Below are 24,831 nucleotides of genomic sequence, written 5' to 3'. Positions count from 1 at the left end.
AAAATCGCAAGGTCTACAACCCTGATCATTCCAGCCCGTGTACCAAGAACCCGAGGATCGTCTAGTCTCTAGTCTGCACATAACCCGCTCGGACTCGTGTCCGGAGTTGTCGATGTATCGCGAGCAGGACGTTGACCCGATCGGGCTCGATCGCAAGCGAGCTTGCTCGATGATCACGATGGACGACGCAGGACCCAATCGTCGCACCAAATCTACGGCCAGCATTCCGGGATCGCTGGGTCGTCGCCTGTCGGACAGTGACCTGAACCGGATCAACCGCGAGAAGACGTTCGGAGTTCAGGCGTTGGTACAGCCTGCGGAACTGCTGGCGCGGGTCGTTACGGCGCTGGGTAATATCTCTACCATTGAGGAGGACGGGCAGAGTATTTTGGAGAGGGCGTCGCTCACAGCCGGGATCAACTGTTTCTCGGACTCGCAGATCCTGGCCAGCGAGCGGACCTGGTCCGGCTGGTCGATGGTGGGCTCGGACAAGAGTAGCTACCTGGCGCCACCGCCGATGGGACGACCGCGGGCGTCCTCGGACATTGGACTGCATCCGCATCACGCCAGTGGGGTAAGATTGCGGTTAGTTTCGAGAATCTTTCAGGGTTTGATATGTTCTTTATTTTGTAGAATCCCAACGACTGGACGTGGAGTGGCGGAGACAACGTACAAATCAAAGAAATGCTTAAGATTCGTCAGAAGGACAAAAAGTCCCGTGACGAGCTACGACGGGCAGCTATTACCAACAGCAAGCAGCAGTTTGGATCAAACCAGAGCTTCCCGTCTGTCCCAGACGATCGGCAATCGCCGGTATCCACGACGAACCGAAGTCTTCTCCAGAGGTTGAACCCCTTCCGGAAGCGGTCTTCCGCTTCGGACGGAAAACGCAACTCCATCTACGACCTGGAGGCACCACGTCCTCTGGACAGCTACCTGGCCAAGACGGCCAACGGCCGAGCCTCAACCATGGGTCTCTCCGCGCAGCACTACCTAACCCGAACCTCCGCCGGAAGAGGCAGCCTACTGTCCATCCCACCGACCGACGAGCACGTGCTGGAGACCACCACGATCGGTGACCTCATCCGAGCCCTTGAACTCGTCCACACCCAAGCCGTCACCGAACCCCGAGCCGATGATTCCCCCAAGCGCAAGGTCGGAACGGCCACCCCACCCCGAATGCCCTCGGTCATGACCCTGTTCTCCGACGTCGGTCCCCGCCGCGGTTCCCTCAAACCCCCGCTCGCCACCTCCTACAGCAACCCCCTCCAATACCGCTCCCAAAACCCCCCGCCCTACAGTGCGGCCACCGCCTACCCACCATCCCCCAAACCCATCCGGCGACGCTTCAGCGTCCGCCCCTCCAACCTCGCCTACCCCCCCGGCCAGTGTCCGCGCCGCTCCGGCAGCATATCCCTCGACACGCCCCTCAACTCGTCCTCCTCCTCCCTGACCGTCCCCACAACCACCCTGCAGCGCCGACTGTCAACCCGCCCGAGCCCCCTCGCCCACCAGAACCAAAACCTCCTGACGGTCCCCGCCAACAAACCGCCCTGGCGGCCAACCCTGCTGCGGTCCGACTCGGAACGAGTCTCGCTGCAACGCGGTCATCAAACGACGACGCCCCGAAATCGTCACAGTAGCCTGTGCCAAATGGACAACCAAAACAATAACAGTGGGAGTGGTGGCGGCGCCAGTTGATGACCAGGCGGCGCGAAACAAAACAGTAACCAATCAGTATTGCCTTCAAGTAGAGAATAGGATAAACGTTAATAGCACAAACAAGTGTAACAGAAATCTAGTAGTGATCAGTGATAGCTAGTGCGTTTAGTTTGTAGGATTAACAAAACATAACAATAACACATTCCAGCCACATTCAGTCATTAGGTCGTGTAAGAGAGTAAGAGCGAAATGAAGAGAGAGAGGCAAACGCATAGCATTATAGTACAATAATTGTGTGTGGATATACCATTCCAAATGGGGACACCATCAGCAGAACGCAGTTTTTAGGATAATTGCGCTTATTTATCAAGCAGAAGTGACGATAGGCCATGTTGATTTAAGAAGGTAAGTCTAACGAGTTGATCGTTTGTTATACTTGGTAGGCTAGGTTTAAATTTTACCAAATTACCTATTGCGATGATAGTAAAGAAGAGTGCATTTTGGACATTCCAATTGAACAGTTTTTTCATTTCATTTTCGAAAGAAATCCTTTTTGCTTCTATCTTTGAGGAAAGTTATAAAACAGGAAGTAATGTTTGATAATAGTTGAAAAAGTAAAAGTTTTTTTCTCATAAAACAAATCATTTTTTTAGTAAACAAATTAATGAAAAGTGTTTCAAATGTGATTAATATATTTTGATTTTAAGAGAAAAAAAAATACAAAGAAACATTCAAAAATTGGTATTGATTTATTTTTATTTGTTTTTAATTCAAATATCATTTACTTGTACAACATTCAAATTTAATTGGTCGTTGCAAGTTTTTTTTTAAATTAAATTTCCTTAGCACAAAAATGCAAAAAAATATTAAAGCGAAATTTGGATGCAAATCTCAAAACAATAGTTTTGCATTGTTGTGCACTTTTACTTAAATATTTTACAAAATATTTTAAGGTTATTTGAAAAACACAAAAATTTAAACATTGTAGAGAAATATATATTGAGTAGTTTTCAATTCGTTATTCTCTGAATTTTGAAGTATATGAAAAAATATAATGTTGCTCAATGATTTCTTGACTCTTTCTGAGATTTTGTTTAATGTTTTCTGATATTTGCAGCAATCTTCATAGGTATGATAAATTTGCTTTTTAATCTTTTTTTTAAACGAAAGCATATAACTTAAAAATTGTTTTGAAAAAAAAACAATGCTTGCTTCACACATAGAGGATGTTTGAATTTAAACATTTTTTTATTATTACACAAGCAAAATCTTTTCGAAAAAAATATAATATTTTTTTAAATCAATACTAACATTTCAAAAAGGCCAAGCATTCAATATTACGCCCTTTAGAAATGTTAGTCTTGATTAAAAATAATAAAATACAGTTTTCGAAAAAATCGGAAAATTTCAGGATTAAAAAATTCATAACACGATCAAAGATTTTTTGCCCGTTCTGGAAATTTCTGAATAGTTGGCATATATCAGAAAATGAAATTAAAAATCACAATTTTTTTTACCGTGTATCATTATTTTCAGTCAACTTTGCCCAAGACACCAAATCGATCAAAAAAATCCTTCAAAAGATACAGATTTTTTAATTTTCATAAATCATTTTTGTATGGACAGCTGCCAAATTTGTATGGAAAATTATATGGACAAACTAATGATGAAAAATGGCTACTTTGGGCATACCGAAAGCACCAAAAAAGTTCCAACCGGATTACAAAATTTAAAAATTAAACTTGCAAAAAAAAAATACCGATTTCGTAGAGAATTCCCACAGCAGTTGCCCCGACCCCTCTTCGATTTGCGTGAAACTTTGCCCTTAGTGGTGACGGAGGGGCGGTACGACCACTTTAATTTCTGAGCATGCGAAAAAAGACATGTTTTAAAAAAAAATGCAGCCTGATAAGGTGGGTTGGAAATTTGGTGTCAAAGGGACTTTTACATAAAATTGGACCGCCGATTTGATGGCGTTCTCAAAATTCTGAATAACCCTATTTTTCACCGAAATAATACAACAATTTTTTTTAATTTCTTGCTAGAATTAAATGTTTATTAAAGTAATTGTTAAGGTTTTTTTTTTAAATTTTAGGTTTATTTATGATTTTATGATTTCGATTTTATTATTTTATGATTTCATGATTTTAAGATTTTATGATTTTATGATTATTTTTGATGAATAAAAATATCTAGGTGCATACCGTACTAGCCCAAATAAGTGTTCAGCGGATTGCCTATTGGTAGGCATTTACCGAGCGTTTTAAACTTTTGTTGTCAAATTGGTTATCAATGGTATCGATTTTGTTGAAGTTAAGTAATTCTGTGAAACTAAAGTAAATAGTCGCATAACTCAGATTCTTTTTATTTTGCAACTCGCTGAACAAACTTGACACAAATTTAACTTGAAACAAATTTAAGTTTTCAAATAAAAGTTGACATTTTAAATGATCTTCATATCGTGCAAGTATTCAACGTTCTGTGGAGATGTTGGGCTTTCTTTCAAAATAACGTCAGCAGTATTTTTTTCTGTACAGTACACGCAATACTAGCGCGAAAATTTTATTCAATAAAAAATCATACTATTATTTACGCATTTTGTAATCTTGATTCTCTTTACGATGCTGCGATATCTTGAATAAATTCAAGCCAACGATTTTAACGGTTTAGCTCAAATTTGACTCTCTTGTTTTTTTACTTAGCCAGCGTGCGCAGCACAACACTGGAAATAGCCATCTTAGAATTGCTTGTTTATTCTCTTAACTTTGATAAATATGGTTTTTGTGTGTACTTTTCTCTATCTTTTTTAATGTTATTTTTTTATGTTAAAGATTATTTATTCAAACATGCACTTTGTTCATCTTACTCGGGGAACAAAACTGTGGAGGAAATAATTCAGCGCTTCCTCTCACTCTCTCTCCCTCTCCGCGTTTCTGCGTACCAAAAAAGCATAACAAAAAAAAAAAGAATAACTTTTTGACTATCGTATAGTAATACAATTGTGGATTGTATGTGTTCCTTCCAGGCGCTTCGCGGCTAGCACAATCCGGCCAGCTGCCCAGCTGCCTTCTCTGTCAAAATAAACTGCTCGACAGTTCATTAAATCAGTCCTTCCCGTCAGATCGCTCAGGAGTTTTATAGAATTCTGTTTTTTTTTCGGATATGTCCAACTCACCTGCACTCACGGCACGGGTTCGTCGCTTTTGTCGCAGTCACAGTCGCGGTTGTTGTTCAGACAACCGCCGCCTCCGACAGAGTCCACAGTAGGCGGCGGCGACGTAGACGTTGAGCCGCCCGTGGTTGTGGAAAGTGTCAACGAGTTGAGTCCGACGACCAGAGGAGGCTGTGACTGTTGCTGCGGCAACTGTTCATGACTACTTGGATGGTTGTTGTCCTGCTTGACGCTGTTGTTGTTGTTGTTGTTGTGTTGATGGTGCGCGCTGAGATCGCCCAGGTCGGGCAACGAAAGCCGCGGTATTCGGCCGGTCAGCGTCTGCTGCTGGGCTTCGTGCACTTCGGTGAAGATTTCGATCAGGTTGTTGATGCCGATCAGGTAGCCGTCCTCGTGGTTGCCGACGCTCCACTTGCGGTCGTGCCCGATGGCGACCGTTTCGGGGAGGACCACCGTTTTGGCAAAGTCGATCAACCACACGCTGGCGTGGTGCCGGTCGTGCACGAAGAGCAGCGACGAACCGATCACCTCGTGCCGCTTGAAGAAGTCGGAGAAGCCGAGCGTGGCCCGGATCGCCTTCAACCGCTGGATGTATTTGGGCTGGAAGAACCGACATCAGTAAAGAGTTTCTAAAATGATCCAAAATCAAACTCACCAGGGCATGCGGGAAACCCTCGGCAAACTCCCGGAACGCATCGCTAATCTGCTCGCGGGATTTGGTCGTTTTAAAGTCCTTGGAGCTGGTTCCGTCGCTTTTCTTGATGCCCTGAAATAAAAAAGATTATTCAAAAATTTAATTTTACTGGATCGAGAATCCTTGATACGAGCAAAGCCAGGTTTTGTTATTTGTTTTGCTTTCGAGACGCCCATAACACAAACCACGAGAAAAAGATTAAAAGAAGGTTTTACCGCGCAGCGATTGCTGCGATCCCGGGAGGTTAACTTTGTTTTAATTGCGATTTGATCAATTTGATAGAGAGTGCCTGCTGTCCGTAGAGCGCAGTAGGCGGCGCTAGGCGCCCCGAAAACGTGAACTGAGTATTGCTTATTGCGAGATAAAATCACGTTTCTCTTTCGCTGTAAGTGACAGGAGATTATTGTCGCCTATCTACCGCAGATTAAAAATCAGCAAGTTGAACTGAAATTCTAAGTTGATTTGGCTGTCAACTTGATTTGTTTTGAATATTTTCCAAAAAGTCAGCTGAAAACTCAAGGCAACCTTTGACAACAGCCAAAAATTTATTCTGCGGCTGTCATGCGGCTGTCATGTGACCATTATCTTGCGGTCGTATCACCGCGCGTGAAATCTAATTATTGACGCCCGCAGTAATACTGTCTTGCTTGCAGAACACCCACCTCTATCCGGAAGCCAAGCGTCGAGGTGCTGGAGATCGTTTCCCGCCACACCATGTAGCGCGGCTTGGTGACACCCTTGGCGCGGTGCTCCTCCTCCGTCGGGGCGTTCTGGTCGATTTGGATCATCTTTTCGTACATGTCCTGGGGAGAAAGAAAAAAACTTCATATTAATAAAAAATATTCCCATAAGATTTAAAAGATTCTAGTAGTATTATGTTTGATTCGATTCTGGTAAGGGCAACTTTCATCAATCGGAAAAGTTGACTTTGCTTGTTTAAGTATGTTTATGCTTGATTTCTAGTTCTTCAACATGCACTAATATTCATTTGTTTTAATGGTTTTAGGAGTAATTTTCTAATTACTATCTTTTGCCTGGTTTGTGGCATTTTATAAGAAAAAAATAATTTTAAAAGCCTTAGCAAATTTGTAGCAAATAAAATTAAATATGTATTACATAAAAATCTCAATAGAACTAACAGTCTGCAAATAAGAAAGATATATATTAGCCTAAATGCTTCAATAAAATAATGATTCATAGAAATACTTTATGTAATGCCCAAGATTTTCTGTCATTTTTTTTCTTCTTTTATACCTGTTATACTCTCAAACACATATATTAAATGTGTTTGCTCAGCGAAATATTTTCATTATTCCAGGCCTCAGAAAAATATAATGTTAAAATAGTGTATAAAAAATAAATATCAGATAATTTGAAATAAAAATTGTTACTAAAAAATCTAAAAATATTTTTTTTACTCTACAACATTGAAATTGTTACCCTTTATGATTAATTCTCAGGAATAAACTGAAATATTATTCTTGGAATATTCTTGGAAATAACATAATGTGACGCATATCAGGTTACCTTTTTGCTGAATTTACATTACAAAGTAAGCAATTCTAAGTTTAACTAAAGTTAGTTTTCCAGTAAAACTTTCAGGGCTATTTCCAAGAATGTAAGAAAACTTCAATTCATTTTTCCATCAAATTTTAGTGACTTTTCTTGAGAAATATTTTTAAGAATAAAAAAATTCTTTAAAAAATAAAAGTTGCAAAACAACATTTATGAAAAAAAATCATTCAATTGAATGGTAAAATGAAGTTTAAGAACTACAAAATATTTTTATTTAAATCCAAAAATCAACATTTCCGCGCCAAAGTATAAACAGTATACTGTAAGGATAGAATCCGTTGAAATAATTTTCATGTGAGCATTTCACATCGTTTTCGCCAAGGTTGTTAATCAAAAAAATATCGTCGATAATATTATCGTCTGACGATAACGAACATCTATCGTTATTGTTATTTCGATAATTCTATCGGCGATAATCTTATCGCCGATAATGAATGATAACTCATTTTAAAATTTTCTAAAACCGATTAGCATGTTTAATTTTTAATGCTTTCACTAAGAATATTTTTTTTTGGAAAATCTAGTAAGTTTCAAGGTGTCTATATGTACTCAAAATTGTTCACAAAATACCGTAGTTTTCGAAAATACTCAAATATTCATAATTTGCTACATGTGTATCAAACGAAGCGAAATTTTGTATGCTTCATACATTCAAATTGTGTATGCTTCATATCATATCATACAAGGTATTTTGTGAAAAGTTTAGTATTTTTCAAAAAAAAAAAAAAACTTGAATAAAGTGAAAAATAATACAAAATTTAGCTTCGTTTGTGATCCATATTGCACATTTTGAAAACTTGAGTACTTTCGAAAAAATGGTAATTTGTAAAAAATTGGTATTTTCCAAAAAAAATCTAATAAAGTGAAAAAGCATAGGAAAATTTCGCTTCGTTTGTTACCCATATTGCATATTTTGAAAATATGAGTATTTTCGTAAATACGGTAATCTGTTAGAATTTTCGTATTCTAAAAAAACCTCTAATAAAGGGAAAAGGCATGCAAAATTTCGCTTCGTTTGAGTACTGAGCAATTCCAGCTCAAATCAGTTTCTGGTACTTTTGTACCCGACCCTCTCCGATTTCAATGAAACTTAGCCAACAGTACTCGAAAATAACATTTGAGAGGGGCGTAAGGTATTTAAATATTTTTGTATTTTGTAATATAAAAATTACTGTATCTCGAAGCCGTTGCGTCGTATCAAAAAGTGGTCCAAGACAAACTTGTAGGAAATCGGACGGGCTTTCTGAAAAAAAAATGCACTGAAATAAAAATACACACCACATCTATGAGATTTTTTGATTTTTAAGTCTAAAACTTAAATTTAAAGGTGATGTCAAGATTTTTTTTCATTCAAATTTTTTGAAGAAATAGCCTAAAATGTTACTAAAAGACTGATGAAAAATGCAGGATGGTATGTCTCTCCTAAAAAATACAAAAATCATTTACTAAAACTGTTTTTTTGAAAAGTGGTCTTAACGTCAAAATTTTTGAAAACCGGTAGTGGGAATCGATTCTCCAGACAATTTTACACATTTTTACCGGAAAGCTCGTCCAATTTCCCATAAGCTTGCCTTTAACAGCATTTCAATTGTATGTAAGGGCTTACAGATATAAGCTTAATTACGTTGCTTATAACTGAAAATACAATATTTTTTTCAGTGTGGTAGAAACCAGGATAGTAAATTTGATAACGTAAATATAAAAACGATATAAATCAAAAAGCTTTCAAAGGCAAACTTATGGGAAATTGGACGAGCTTTCCGGTAAAAATATTTACGAGACTGAAAAAACAAGTCTGTCATATAGAAATTGCCAAAAACCACCAAAAAAACCCGTTTTTCAAAATTTTTATTTTTAAAACCGCTGTATCTTATTTCAGCAAACGAAAAAGCATTTGAAGTTCCCCGTTTTCGAGTAAAAATATCATAAAATTTTTGTCTTCAAGGACTTTGTGGAAGTTTGTTTGTAGACTCTTAGATATGGAAATTTCAATTCCAATGATACAAAATGTCTTTTTTGAACATAAAAAATCAAAGGACACAGTTTCATCGAAATAAAAAGACACAACATTAAAAGTTGCTGAAGGCATAAGAAAATAGTCTTGAATATTATTTGAAATAAGTGCTGAAAACATATCCCCGTTGCCAAATTTTGAAAATTTATTCATATATATCAGAAACAGTTTTTTTGGCTCGCCTTTTATCGCTGTATAGAAAAAGGCTTCAAAAACACAATCTTTAAAATCAAACAAATTCATAAATGGAGAGCAAACTTCAGTATTTTATTACAAAATGAAATAAAATGGTGACTCCTCATTGCATCAACACTTCTAATCCAAAAGCTTTATTTGTTTAAAGTAGCTTCAAAAAGTAGGTTCAAATAACATAAAAAAATAAATATTGTAGCTTAAAAAAACTTAAAATTCGATTGGAAATGGCCACTCACCTTTCGTAGTTTCGGCTTCTCTTTGGCTTTGGACAGCTCCTCCTCCAGGTAGGTCCGCACGCCAATTTTGCAGTCCATCACGCACGGCTGGTAGAAGTCACTGAGCAGATCTTGCAGCTGGATGTAGGTGGCTGTGTGATTTAAATTATGTTGGTTAAGGAAAATGCAGAATGCTGTATGAAAAATTGCCAGCACGCGATCCCATCGAGAACTCGTGTTTCAAATGATATAATTGCTTGCCAGTTGATCTTGGACCTCTAGCAAGTGAGTCGCTGGATTGAATTAACATGCTAATTGAGTTTTCTACAGTCGCGTGCGATCGAAACGCAGTTGAGTGGGATGTGTTAATGGAAACTTTGCAGGTTCTCAAATCAGAATTTTCGCTGATTTAATTGCGCACGAGGTATTTTAGCAATCGTCAACAATCGAAAGTGCACCTCTTAATTATCTGGCCAACTAGACTCATCAAAGTAGTCATTAGTATGCGGGTCTTAATTGTTCAGCTGCCACAGGTTAATAAACACACACTGCCTACTACCACTTCTTGCTGGAACGAAACGAAACGATTCGCCTAGCCGCTAAATGTGTTCTACATAGTCGTGTAGCGCATAGCCAACTACGACGACGACGACGACGGAATTTAGCTGTTTGTTTTGATTATCCTCGACTAGTTTGCAGGCCGCGACTATGTTTTCTTTGCTTGTTACTGGCTCGTGTGTACCTGTCTGTTTGCATTTTGTTCGATCACTTGCGAATGGGCCCACAGACAACTGGATCGTTAAACTTTCTTAAAAATGCAGATTTCCACCAAAATCGCAGTTCCAATTGTCTGTGAGCTAGAACGTTCCAGAATCAGCCGGTTGTAAAAATTTACAAACTAATCTGATAAACAACTGCCCGATCACAATAACATTCCCTGCGTCAGCAATGAGGTTGCACCAGCCAGCTTCAACCGAGCGCGCGCTGTCGGAACGTCTTCATTAGCGACCGGTTGCGAAACGGAACTGGACCCTCCCCCCTCCGCTCTAATTGGCAAGAGCAGGGTGATTTTTTTACTTAAATTTATACTTTTTTCTGTTTTTGTTTTTTTTTGCAAAAGGATACATTCACCGTCATCGCTGTTCACCTGTCCCTTGTACTCGGGGACGTACGGTCGGAGGACGTCTTTCATGAGGACCTGGAAGATAAAATAAGGTCATTTACTTTTCGTTTAGTAAGATTAATCAATGAAAATATAATAATAAATAGTAATTAAATTTACAAAAAATATTGGCTAATTTCCAATAAATTCAACACGAAATTTTGAAAAAAAAAAATGTTTTAAACAGGAACCCCAAAACAAGTCTGTTGAAAAAAAAATCAAAAATAATTGTTCAACCAATAATTAACACAATTAATTGTATACTACATTTTCATAAACGCTCCCATTCACAATCTCCCTAAAAATATGAAACGAAATATGAACCAATTAATCTATTTAAGTGTTTCTTAGCTATTTTTTCAAGGTTGTTAACGATTGAATTATCAAGGTTCGATAACGATAACGACAGTTCTATGGTTATCGTCGGGACAATAACGATAATCTATCGTTCTCGTTATTTCGATAATTCAATCGGCGTTAATTGTATCAACGATAACGGACGATAACTCATTTTAATTTATTTCTTATGTTGACTTAATCCAGCCAAATCATGGTCAATTTTCAAAGCTTTCACCTAGGACTTTTTTTTTGAAAATATTGTACGATCAGTTCCTAGCTGGACTCGGTCGCTGGAAACGAAATAGGCGGCGGGCCAGATGCGGGCATAAAAATGTCAAAATCTCTTCCCCCCTCACTTCGTCTCACCATCCAGCTGCAGTTTTGTTGACAAACAAACGGAGCACGCGGTCGCATGATGGCGGCATCGAGCCAGAATTAGGGGTGATCATGTGATTAAAAATGATTTTTTTTTTCAAGAATAATATTTTTTCGACCGAATAAGAAAAATTGCGAGCATGTTCAAACAATTATTACTGATGTCGGAGAAGTGATAAAAAGCAAAATTTTAATCCATGATTTTTCTACAAATTTATTTTTTTCACTCCAACTGGGAACCCCTAGGTCTATTCACGACCGTTTCCAATGACCGCGAGAAGAAGCCAGAAAATCCAGCTACGAGCTAAATCCACAATATTTTGGGTTTCAAAATAAAAATACTCAAAAACAATTAACAAAATATTGTTTTTTTCGAAAATACTCAAATTTTCATGACACTTTATTAGAGTTTTTTGTAAAGTACTAAAATTTTCACACAAGACCGTAGTTTTTTTAAAACAGTTCAATTTTCTTTATTTGCAATATGGGTATCAAACGATTTCAAATTTCGTATGCATTTCCAGAGTTTTTTTAAAGGTCCAATAAACGTATGAAACACAATAGTTTAAAGGACCTATAAAAAAAACCTCTAGATCCTCACTATTTAAGAGTTTTTGGATTGAAATACTAAAATTTTCATAAAATGCCGTATTTTTCTAAAGTACTAACAATTCTCAAAATTCACAATTTGTGTATTTGAAAAATAACTCTGATAAAAGTGAAAGGATACCAAATTTAGTTTCGTTTGATACTCATACTGAAAATAATGAAAATTATAGTTTTTAAGTACTTTAGTTTAAGAAAATTTGAAAAAAACTAATGAAAGTGAAGCATACAATTTTTTACGGATTTTTTGGATATCTATGGGAAAATAATGAAAATTTGAGTAAAGCGTCTAAGTTTATGTCCCCCTTCCCATAAAAATCGGCCTGAAAAATCATGGGGCAAAAAATGGATTTTTTCGAAAAACTTCAAAATTTTAATGAAAAAAGAAGTTTAGTCATCTCAAACCATTATCCTGCGTATTTATCTTTTTGAACTCCTTTAAAAATATTTTGTATTTTTATGAAAAACCAATGTAAAATTTACCAAATTTTTTTTTCGCAAAAAAAACCGTATTTAAAAAAAAACTAACAAAAGTTAAAAAGCATACCAAATTTTACTTCGTTTGATATCCATATGGCAAACTATAAAAAGATGAGTATTTTTAAAATAAACAGTATTTTGTGATATTTTATGAGTATAAATAATATGGAGCCATCCATAAAAAAAGAAAAAAAATCGTTACAGTAATTTCAGTACATTGTGAAGAACATTTAATCACAGACAAACGGGCATAAATTATTGAATGTTTTTTTCCAAAACAAATCTCTAATAACTCTTCACTAGAGCCATCTAGTTGTGAAATTGGGCACAGCATGAAAGGTATGGTAGTGTGCGTGGATACAGTATCAAATAACTGTCAAATTCAAATATCTGGGCTTTGGTGAATTCAAATTTGCAATGGTGAGTTTTTTAAGCACTAAAAGTTACCGATAAATTTTAGTTTGAAGGATTTAAAAATAGATTTGCATCTGTTTGTCTGTGATTCAATGCATGTTTTGAAGTTTTGAAGCGAATTTTTATAGCTTATGAAAGAATAAATAATTTAAGAAAATTTATTTAGTTTGTTTTGTGAGAATGTATATAAAAAAAAACCATTATAAATCGATTTTTTTTTTAAATTTTGTCTCGTTTGAAAATTATTAAGGTAAAAAATCATGTTAATTTCAATACGAGAACTTTGCCAGATTTTGACAATTTTTTTTAAAAATGTGTAAATTTATATCTGTTATGTTTTATTTCACGTAATCCATAAGAATTGAGGAAAAATTACTTGTAAAATCAGTAATATCTAAATATAAAATTTTCAATATTTTAAAATTTACGTTTTTCACTGGGGTAATGAAAATTATAAATATTCAAGTATTAGTAATTTGCATGACAATATAAAAAAAGTTTTGTAGCTTGTAAAATGACGTGTAAAATCAGAAATATCTGACAATAAAATTTTTCAACATTTTTAAGTTTAACTTTTTTTACTGGGATAATGAAAATTATAAATATTTAAGTAATCATATTTTGCAAAAACAAAACAGTATCACAATAAAAAGTTAAATATGGTTTGAAAAAGCTGTGGGATAAGTTAAAAAAATGATCTTTTAATCTATAACATTGAAGGATTATTGAAAATAATGCAACTCAATAAATTTTGAAAGATCATCAAAATATTTTTTTTCGTATTTGTTAAGGACCTTTTTACCATGAGTCTTTCGGGTCCAGAGGAAAATAAATTTAATAGTTTTATAAATGAGATATTTTTTAAACGGAAGAAAGCTACTAAAAAATCAAAATTTTAATGACCGAACACAATACAAAACCATTACACGGTATAAAAACAATTGCAAAAGTGATAAATATAATTTCGATGTAATTTTACCTATAATTATGTGGAAAATGATCAATTACTATTTAAAAGATATAAATTTACACAATTTTAGAGGCAACATTGAACTCTTTTTTCTGACAACAATACTGTCAATGTTAACCGATGTAATTCAAATAATTTAATAAATGATTTTAAAAAGTACATAGTAAAATTAATCATGATAATGTTATATCTGGGAATGGGTAAATATTTCGTCACAGAATATGTGTAATTTTTACCTCTGAAAATGTGTAAATTCACCACTTCTTTATTCTAAATTAAGGTTTACACCTTCAAAATTTACAGAATTTTTCAACTGAGATATTTTTTTAGCTTAAGTAAAATTTGTAGATAACAACTTTTCTAGAAATACCGAATGTTCCATTTGAAATAAATAAATATTGTGAAAAAAAAACAGCAAAAAAAACTGTGGATACCAAAACTTTGTGATTTCTTATTAATTTGAGTAAACTAAAAGTTTGAAAATTCCAGCAAATGAAAAGAATCAAAAATGTATTTTAATTTTTCTTTAAAACAACAATAAATTAAAGACAAAACAAATATAAAAGCCCATTTCCCCTTCCCAAACTCACCTTGAAGCACTTCTCCTCCTTGGGGCACAGCTTCTTCAGCACCGTGCCCTGGTCCGGGCCGGCCTTGAAGTTGCCCTGGTGGCCGGCGAGCTGGACCCACGGGTAGCGCTGCTTTTTGTACGTCTGGAAGAACGGCGTCCACTGGACGATGTTGCGCAACTTGCGCCATCCCGAGGGCTGGAAATGGGAGAAGAAGCCCGAAACCACATTAATTACGTTTCTTTTTTCTAGAAACATTCAATATTAAATAATAATCGGAGCATATAATTTAATTAAAAGTGACACGACACGATTCCGCTGACAAGGTGATTCAACCGCAAGGTGTGCAAATGTCAAAAGATGTCGCGCAACGCCCGAGATGCGACGCCATTCTTCAAACTCTGCCAGAGCTGGGCACACGACCGGTGAAATCGGAGATCCGGCCATCACGTGGATCGGATCCATCATCTGGGCTGGGTTGTCGGATGGTGGTGAATCGGAGCCGTGTGGCGAACGCGTCACGGCAGTGTCAAACCGGTTGTGACAGCCGACACTGCGAAATGAGCGATGTTTGCAGGGACGTAAGAAGGGTTAGTATTATCAAATTAAATAACCAATTGATGGAAATTTTAGAAAAATTCAAATTTGTCTGATTATCGATTTCTAAATTTTATTTTTAAACTTTTCTAAGGGCCCTCCTAGTGACGCCCCTGTCTTTGTTGTTGTTATTACCGTACACACGCGTGTAATGAAGTCTCGGCTGAGTGCCAACTACGGTAACTCGTGCATCGCGCCGCCATTCAGAGTAGTAATCGTAGTAGGCCGAGCCGTGCGAAAAAGCAATAAAATTTGCCCTAGACAGCTGTGTGCCTCGAGCGCAGTTCAAAGCCTGCTACGACCACTATCTAAGACAGTTCCCTGAAGTCGATACGCTTTGACAAATCGATCTTGGCACGGCGCGGATTATGCAAGAGTTCGCGAAACTGAGGGTGCGTACAAGCCGGCGTCTAATGAAGGCTTGCCGCGCGGCGTATTGACGTCAAATTAGCGTGATATATTGTCAATACGTAGCGCGGATTGCTGCGATTGTTCGGCGAGTGAGCTGGGCAGGCATTTTAATTAATCACGTGCGATTTGTCAATCGCAGTTGAAGGAAGAAGTTTACTTATAGCGCAAATTTATTGGAGTTTTCTTGAATTTATTGCTGATATTTAAAAAAAATTGATTATTTGATCGTTCCGTTCGCAATCAAATTGAGCAATAAAATTTTAAACTACTCGAATGAAACAGTTACTGAACAAACTAAACATGCTTTATAAAAATTGCCTGCAATTTCTTAGCATTTTGTGTAAGCCACCCTACAATGATTTAATAGCTCAATTTTCGAAGAATCGCAAATGAAATATCTTACAAGATATTCATTTGAACAACGATCTTTTCATGTGGTTTCACTTGTTGCGTGATCAACTCATTGCTGGCTCTTATTACAAAACAAGTACACAATAGGGTAGCTCACTTTTTGCTTGTCATTTCGTTCTTTGACGCCATCCCAACTAATTATTTCAAAACAACTCCAACCTACTTGCCGTTCCGCTTGTGTTACTGCATGCTTCAGAATCGATATCTTTCAGATTGAATTTTTGTGGCTAACCACAAAAAAAACTCTCTAGAAGCTTACTTCCCTCGATATACCGGGTTTTGTTCAAAGGTCGAAAACGATCTCGTCATGCAGAATTAACTTTTGCGCGGGAATCAATTTTCCCCCCGCTGTCACGCAAAGTGACACATTTTAAATTGACAACTGAGCAGCGATTTGCGTGTGTTTGCTGAAAAATAAGTGTCACTTTGCGGGTTTTGTTTATTGAAAAGTTTCCACGACTTGACACGATTTTTAAAAGGAATCGTGCGTCATGCGGATTGGTAACGATTATTTAGCTGATTTGTGGAAAAGCTTAGTTCAATTCAATTCAAAAGTAAACAGCTAGTATATTTCCACTCGAAATCTCAATAGTTGTTATACTTCCTAAAGTCATAACAAACATGTGATTTGATTAGATTTATTCGTTTTCATTTCAAAGTTAAAAAGCTGCATTTTGGAAGGGTGAAAATTTTACCGAAATAAATTAGTAAAAAAGTGAAAGTGAAATGAATTTTACCAGTTTTTGATGTGAAATTACTTTTTATTCACTTATTTTTTTATCAAGGTAGCATTTCACTTTTAATTAATTGAGTCAGGTAAAATTACGTCGAAAAAAAGATTAAATGAGTTATTTTATTTTTCCCAAAAAAAAAAAACGGAAAATTTCACGAATGTTTCATGCATTAACATTGATAATCGGACCATTAGTTGCTGAGATATCGTCATTAGAAAATGGTGGGTTATTTTGGTGAGATTAAGAAAACTTCAATTTTCGTGTTTCTTTTTCTTAAAACGGCTTTATCTCAGCAACCCGAGGTCCAATGTTCAATGTCTCTTAGACAATTTAATAGCAAATTTTCTGAACTTCTCAAAAAAAAATTTTTTAGAAATGGTCACTTATAGGCACTATTTTTAAAAATTGAAAAACTGCAAATATTTCGGTAAAATCAAACTTTCGGTGGCTATATCTTGAAAACGAATCCCTTTATCAAAAAATCTGTTAAGTGCTTTTCGATTGCAAATTCAATTTTGCATTATAAAATAATGTCAAACTCGTTTTTGCATGAAACTTCGATTTTTTCCAAAAATCACTATTTTTTCAAAAAAGCATCACTCGGCGGCAGATTTTTTGACCATGTTTCTCTATGGCTCGAAAGTTGCGGATTTTTGTCCCGTAAAACATATCAAAAAATCTCGACAATCAAAAATACGTATTTTGGGAAATTGAGTTTTAGTAAAAAAAAAAGTTGATTAAAAAATTTGCAATTTTTTTCCGTGTACCTATTTTTTCTCAATAGTCCTCTACAATACCTACAACTTTGCCCAAGACACCAAATTGATCAGAAAATTCACTCAAAAGTTACAACTGTTTGAATATTTACATACCATTTTTGTATGGACAGCAGCCAAAATTGTATGGAGACTTGCATGGGTGAACCAATGACGCAAAATAGCTTATTTGGTTATTGGGAAGGCCCCCACAAAGTTTAAGTCAAATAAAAAAATACAAAAAATAAAAATGGTCGAAATCGGCCGAAAAGTAGCTCATATTCATTCGTGACTGTAATTTCTACTTTTCTTAAATACAATTTGGGTAATTTGTCGATATTTTGATAAGTTTTAGCAAGTGTGGATTAGTTTGAAAATATTTTCAGATTTTGTGAAACATCGATAAAGGTACAGTCACGCAAATAGTGAAAAAAAATCGTCAAAATTTCGTTTTTTTATGATAAAGAATTCATTTTTTTCTGGAAAAAAAAACCTTCATTGAAATATTACACTACTTGTTTTTTTTTAAGAAGGCAATGCCGTCTTTTCAGAAAATTCTAGAATAGACAAAAAGTATTTTACCGTGTTATGATTTTTTGAAAAAAATAATGATTTTGAAAAGAAGTCCTAAACGGTCAAAATTTTGTTTCTTTCCATTTTTTATTGTAAATCAAATTTTCAGTCAAAAATATACCTAACAGAAATTTTGATAAAGTGTACCGTTCACATGTTCTAGCCATTTATTAGGCTTAGTTTTGCCCATATTTGCCAATTTTTGAAAAATTAATCAAAAAGCAGAATTTTTCAAAAGGTCGTAGTGTTGAATATTTGGTCCTTTTGAAATGTTTGTCGACTCAAAAAAATCAAAAGTTTATCGAAGAGAATTTCAGAATTTCACAGAAAATTTCACAAATGTTTAAATCTTCTCAACTTTTCCATTCCATTTTGTTATCAAAAATGTACCATTTTTAAAAATTGAAAAACAGTTTTTTTTCTCTATTTTGAAGGGTCAAAATTTTGTTGATTTAATTTTTTTATGTTTAAATCAAAATTGCAATCAAATTATTCAAAAATCACTAAAAATTGATGTAAAAAATTACACCATTTAATTTTTAACCAATAAAATGCCATGAAATGATTTTTCGAAAAAAGTATGTAGTAATTTTAAAAAGAAATCCTAAGCGGTCAAAATTTTGTTTCATTTCATGTTTTTTATGTAAAATCAAATTTGCAGTCAAAAAATACTAGACAAAATGTTTAATAAAGTGCACTGTTTTCAAGTTCTAGCCATTTTTGGGAGCACAGTTTTTCAGTTTCCCGGGAATTCCCGGGACAAACATCCCGGGATTTTTCCAAAACCGGGAATTCCCGAATCCCGTGATTTTTCATATTTTGTCCCGGGAATTCCCGAAATTGAAAACATATCAAATTTTGGACTAGAAATTCAGATTTGGTTGTGGAAATTAGTAATCGATAAGCATATTAAAGCATTAAAATTTGTATTCGGCATATAATAGCATTAATTTGGCAGGGATAATTGTTGAAATTTTTGTTCACAGATCCGCAAAATGTTTTGCGTCTTGGATTTTTTCTACTAAATTTTATTTATTAAAAAAATGACTTAAATAATAAAATATAATAATAAGTCATTTTTTAAATAAATAAAATTTAGTAGAAAAAATCCAAGACGCAAAACATTTGGCGGATCTGTGAACAAAAATTTGAACAATTATCCCTGCCTAATAAATGCTATTATATGCCGAATACCAATTTTAATGCTTTAAAATGCTTATCGATTACTAATTTCCACAACCAAATCTGAATTTCTAGACCAAAATTTGATATGTTTTCAATTTCGAGAATTCCTGGGACAAAATATGAAAAATCCCGGGATTCGGGAATTGATTATATTATATTATTATTTTTTGTGTAAGACAATTTCAATGAAATTGTATAAGCTTTTGTGTTATATAAATGTTATATTATATAAATAAAAAATAAAAAAAATATATATTCAAAATTCTGGTTCAATTAAATTCCAATGCACATCAAAGAACACATTTTTTTAATGTGTTTTAAACTATCTAAAGACTGCTGTCCTTGTTCAGATTGAAGTGTAGCTCACCATTAACAGTTTTGAGCTAATTCTATGATTTAAGCTAAAAAAAACGTAACAAATATATTGAAAACATAGATTTTATGACTGCTGCAAAAATTTCCCTGGATCCCGGGAATTCCCGGGATTCAAAAAATATTTTTCCCGTTTCCCGGGAAATTCAAAACCCGGGAAAATTGGAGCCCTATTTGCCTATTTATGAAAAAAAATTAAAAATTTGAACTTTTCAAAAAGGGGAAAAAAATAAATATTTGGCACATTTCAAATGTTAGTCTCTACTTGAAAATTTTCAAATTATATTTATCAAAGATATAAGAAAATTTCAAAAATGTTAATTTGTCTCAACATTTAAATTTCTTTTTGTTTTCAAAAATGGACAAACATTGCCCATTTTTTTAATTCAATTTAATTCGGTTTTATTTGTGAATAATCAAGTTACGTAATAACAGAGTATTGGAGTTTCTTTCAGCTGTGTGTTTCATCGTAATTCAATTGAAAGCATTATTTTTAATATAAAATTTAAATAGAATTAAATAGAAGACAAGAGTAAGAAAAAGTTTTTAAAAAACATACAGAAGTGCTCATTTTATAAAATAAAAAAAAAAACGGTTCCTTTTTAAGAAAAGTTACCTGGCTTTAACATGAATGAATTATTTTTTTATGAAAATTACATTTTATGAAAATTTACTGATATACTTTTAAATTACAAATTATATTAAAAAATGCAGTTCCAAATTCTTTTTAAAAGTTTGAGGCGCCCATCGAAATCGGCTCGAAAAATCTGTAAGCGAAATTCTGTTTTTAGGTTCAGAATTTCAATAGAAGCTAAAGTGCACTCAGCTGAAATCAATTTAAAATGCATTTCTCTGCGTTTAGATGCATTTTTCAGTATGTTTTGGTTTATTCAAAAAATCATTTGAATTTTAGTAAATGTACAGCACTGGAAAAAAAATGCATATTTTGTGTCAAATCTTACTTTTTTGAGAAAAATAATACGGTTGAAAAATGCATTTAAAAAAAATGATTTGCTTGTTGTTTCAGTATATATTTTGTGTAATTCTGGCATTTTCTGAAAAGATATCATTGCATGTTATGGCGTGCTTAAAATTCTAAAAATATATCATAAAGAAGATGAATCGTTGTTATCAATCCTGTATTTTTCAATTGAAACAAAAAATAATAACATAATAAAAATATAATATAAAATATACAATGACATAAATAATAGTAGTTTATGCAACAAGTTGCAAAAAGAGGTTTTTTTCAGCACGAGTCGTACATTTATCCAACGAGGTTCACCGAGTTGGATGAATTCGAAGAGTGCTGAAAAAATCAAGTTTTGCAACGAGTTCCATACACATTTTTTTGCAATTCCAAAAAACACACACTGAGTGAAATTTTATGTCAAATTTTCATGTATTTTGTCAATAAATCGTTTAAATCAATTTTTTTTGAAAAGTGTTACTTTTCGAAACAAGTGCTGAAAAGTTCAACTTTTCAGCACCCATTTGAGTGCTGAAAAGTAGAACTTTTCAGCATTTATCATGAAAAGTGTTGCTATTCGATTCTGTTATTTTTGGTACAGAAAAGTAGGCTATTTCGTCGTTCAAGAATGACAGGAAAAGAAAGTAGTTTCACGACGGAATTGCAAAAAAATGGTTTTTCAAATTTGGAGCTTAATTTTTACTGACAAAAATTTATTGAAAATATTAGCAATTTTTTCCGAATATTCTTTGACAACAATACAGAATTAGAATCTGAAAATGTAATGATAGGAGGTGTTGGAATAGCCCAAATACTATCAAAAATATAAACAAACTAATCAAGATAAATACAAATTAAAATACTTATAAATAAAACAAGAAAAACATGAAACAACAGATGTAAAGCTTTTTGTAGAACAAAAGCTGCTAAAAAAATGAAAATTTTCATAAAAGAATATTTTTGGATTTTTTTTTAAAAAAAGGTCCAATAAACCAAATTTTCAGTTTTTGTTTTTTGTGTGTTTTTTTAATACCCCTGGTTTCAAGAACACCCAAAGAGCAAAAACTAAAAATTTGGTTTATTGGACCTTTAAAAAAAACTCCAGGTTTCGACTGTAGAAGGTTAATTGAGGTAAAGTTACAGCAAAAAAAAGGTAACATTCAATTTTCAAAATACATTTTTTTAACAGTACATGCATAACTGTTCCAAAATGAACAAAATTATAAAAACCGTCAAGATGCCGATTCTGAATATTTTGAAAGATTTTCGCGTGGATTAGCAAAATGATAACATAACACTAAAATAATTTCCTAAAAATATCGAAATCCAGATGTTGTTTTCAATTCAACTATGGCCTTTGCCATACACTCGGAATTATGTATAGCTGATTGCACTGAAACCAACCATTCATGAGTTTAAAATCTTGATTTATTTTAAGCCACGTCGCGATAAGCCTGAAGGCTGATTAATGACGTTGCACGTCATAGCCGGTTCAAAAGAGAGATACAATGCAAGTGGCAAAGTGGTTTGTAAACAGTGACAAGTGCGCCTCTCTAGTAAAGGGGATGGTGCAACACACTCTTATCACATCGGTTCGGTTCAAAGTATACTTTTCCGCGCGCTCGAATCAAGTGTAAGTTATAACTTCCCAAAAGAGGAAACTTCGAGAAGATTAATAGTTATTGGTTTTGTGACGTCAAGGTTGCCCACTTAGATTCGTCACAACTGACGTCATGAATGATTTCCCAAAGCCTGCGACGCTTGGTGAATGATTTTGATCAAAGTCCCCGCTCATCTAATCTAGTGTGCCAAGTCACAACACTGCTGACAGCTGTCGTCGCTTCGCGCGAGACGGCAATAGAGGAGAAAAGCAACTCGCGAAAAAATTTTGAGGCTAGGAATTTTGACAGGTATGATTTTCATAAAGTATTCGCCTCCTTTTCTCTCCCACAGAAAAAGTAGGGACAAAGTAGCTGTCAAACTAGGCCAAACTTTTTAAGTCACTCACAAAATGAACTTTGAGTGATTTGAGTTCATTCCTGACGTCACGATTTTGTCCTCTATTATCACCTCTCGCCTGCTTTATTCGAGAAGGTTTAATGATCATCGTTCTAAATGGTTGGAATTGAGCTTGATGAGCTGGGCGTAGGAGGAGGCGTTCGGTGCTCTTCCGCGATGGCACATGGCCTGCTATGTATTCTTACCTTCGGTCCCTGCCCCTCGTTGCGCACGTCCGGCACATCCGAGTCCCACTCGGAGCTGAGGTCATCGCTGGACGCGTCGCCGTAGTCCCACGGCATCGGAACCTCCAGCAGGGACATCTGGTACTGTTCGTAACCCGGGCACAGGCTGGACGATTGCTGCTGGTTGTGGTTCTGCTGTCTCGGGGACGGTGACCGGTGGTTCTGCAGACGGCCGTGGCGTAGCGACGAACCCGTTCCGTTGATCACGTGGTCGTTCGGTGGATGTTGAACCACCGGAGTCCGGTACAGCTGCTGATGACTGTGGTGATGGTACGGATGATGGTGGTGCTGAACTCTAACTGAAGTCGTGACCGGTGCAGGTGACGACTGTTCACTGCTCGTAACATCTTCCTTGGAGTTTTTCCTCAACGCACCACTACTCCTGCGCTGCTCGATCGTAAACTTCCGACCCGTAGACTTTTTCCGCGATCGAAACCTCGTCTCCTCGACCAACGGAGCGGAGCTCCCCGTAACGGTCGTCGTCGACGACGCCCCCGAGCCCTCCTCCTCCTCACTGTCGTACATCGTCTGCAGCTGGGTCTGCTCCTCCGGACTCAAATCGGGAAAGTGCAGCAGCTTCACCGTAATCTTATCCCCGGTGTCCGTGAAGTACACCTCCTTGGCACTGATCTTGTCAAAGTCCTCGTAGATCCTGACCGTCGGTAGCGTACAAATAGGCATTCTCCTGCGCTAGTCCACACCCGAACATACACCCGAACCCAACCTAGTAGCACAACACTTCGCAACGAACTGAGCGCAAGAAGATTACAGCAGCAGGCGGTGACGGTGGTGACGTTGACTGTTTGGAATCATCGAGGTAGGCCGAGTGCGAGTGATATCACCCAGAAGTCGGCGGGGTATTCTGTGGAAATCAAATGCGTTGCACTTAATTGAAGCCTGAATAAGGGGCCTACTTGGACCGTGTGATGATGAATTTGAACGCAGCATCTGGGAGAGCACTTTGTGACGTGGCAGCGGAGGGTTTGGGACTCGAAGAAGTTGGTTTTATGTATGATTCAATTGCGTAAATGTGGAAAAGAAACCATATGCTCTGCTTTTTGTTCACATTTTAATGTTTACTGTAAAGTACCTTAGTTCGTTACTTAATTTATTTTAAACTATTTACCAGAAGATTAATTATTAAAATGAAAACTTACAAGCTAAGTTTCAACATGTTTTTAAGTATTTCTAATTAAAATTTTTCGAAATTCGCAAAATCGTTACAGCCCGAGTTAAAAAATAATAATAATAGAAAATTGTATCACAACATGCTTTATTCCAAAATAAATAAGTTAAAACATTTAAAAACGACATAAACTATGAAAAATATGAAAAATATGAAAAATATTTTTTTTATGAAAAAAAAGAAAGTTTTTGAGAACAAAAGTTAAACACGAAATTTAATTATAAAAAAAAGAAAAAAATGTATTAAAAAGTTAAACAAATTAAAAATAATCAAAAATTCATAAATCTAAAGATTTGACAACTTAAATACAGTTCGTACTCGATGATATTTACCAAAGATTTACTCAGAAAAATCTAAACAAGAAATGTGTATTATTTTCTTCTCAAAATGTATCTATCCTTAAAATATGACTCCGAAAATGTTCCAAAGTTATCAGATTTTCTGTAATCTATGATGGTGACAAAAATGGTAGCACTTGAGTTTTTAAGAATTTAACAATTTAAACATTTGAGAAATTAATTGTTTGTTTTTAATTTTTTAATTTTTAATTCCCTAATTTTTGGAGTTTTGAATAGAGCGTCCAATTTCCCGTCCTGGGATTTCCCGGAAAAAAATATTTCCCGTTTCCCGGGAAATTTGAAAAAATCACATTTATAAACTATGTTATTTTTGAAAACCTTTTTAAAAGATTTTTTTTGTGTAATGTCATTTGAAAATAAGATATCTTCCAGCCAAGATCAACATTAAGATTTTTTTTAACTTTTTTTTACCTTGAACATGTTGGATGAAAATTAAACTGATAAAATTAAATTAAAAAAAAGGTTTGTGTGAGAAGAATTTGTTTCTAAGTATTCGAGAAATAACAGATTGAAGTTATAAATTTATGAAGCACGTGAGCTACCAAGGGCGCAAGAGGGTTAAGTATGAAAAAATATCGTTTAATTTCAACCAC

At 35.3% G+C, this 24,831-nt stretch overlaps 2 protein-coding genes across 3 annotated transcripts in view; one reads left to right on the top strand and one right to left on the bottom strand.

Moving 5' to 3' along the window:
* Positions 1-2,175, top strand: part of LOC6033021 (open rectifier potassium channel protein 1) — a 31,593-nt gene extending 29,418 nt beyond the window's left edge. The window contains exons 7-8 of the mRNA XM_038263359.1: positions 35-574; positions 634-2,175. Of these exons, the coding sequence (XP_038119287.1) occupies positions 35-574; positions 634-1,701 (1,608 nt within the window). The 3' untranslated portion in view covers positions 1,702-2,175. The remainder of the gene's footprint in view (positions 1-34; positions 575-633) is intronic.
* Positions 2,176-4,184: 2,009 nt separating this feature from the next.
* LOC6033022 (inositol-trisphosphate 3-kinase A) overlaps positions 4,185-24,831 on the bottom strand; it is a 48,651-nt gene continuing 28,004 nt past the window's right edge. Inside the window, exons 2-8 of one of the 2 annotated variants that reach the window (XM_038259580.1) lie at positions 22,655-23,555; positions 14,464-14,640; positions 10,653-10,725; positions 9,549-9,679; positions 6,191-6,331; positions 5,490-5,600; positions 4,185-5,434 (exon numbers count right to left, since the gene is read on the bottom strand). In XM_038259580.1, the coding sequence (XP_038115508.1) occupies positions 4,844-5,434; positions 5,490-5,600; positions 6,191-6,331; positions 9,549-9,679; positions 10,653-10,725; positions 14,464-14,640; positions 22,655-23,374 (1,944 nt within the window). In that variant the 5' untranslated portion in view covers positions 23,375-23,555 and the 3' untranslated portion in view covers positions 4,185-4,843. The remainder of the gene's footprint in view (positions 5,435-5,489; positions 5,601-6,190; positions 6,332-9,548; positions 9,680-10,652; positions 10,726-14,463; positions 14,641-22,654; positions 23,556-24,831) is intronic. The other variant, XM_038259581.1, reaches the window with a different exon arrangement.

The sequence above is a fragment of the Culex quinquefasciatus genome, chromosome 3 (assembly GCF_015732765.1).
Source record: "Culex quinquefasciatus strain JHB chromosome 3, VPISU_Cqui_1.0_pri_paternal, whole genome shotgun sequence".
NCBI lineage: Eukaryota > Metazoa > Arthropoda > Insecta > Diptera > Culicidae > Culex > Culex quinquefasciatus.
Note: the sequence above shows the minus strand (reverse complement) of the source record. Positions and strands in the feature narration are given on the sequence as shown.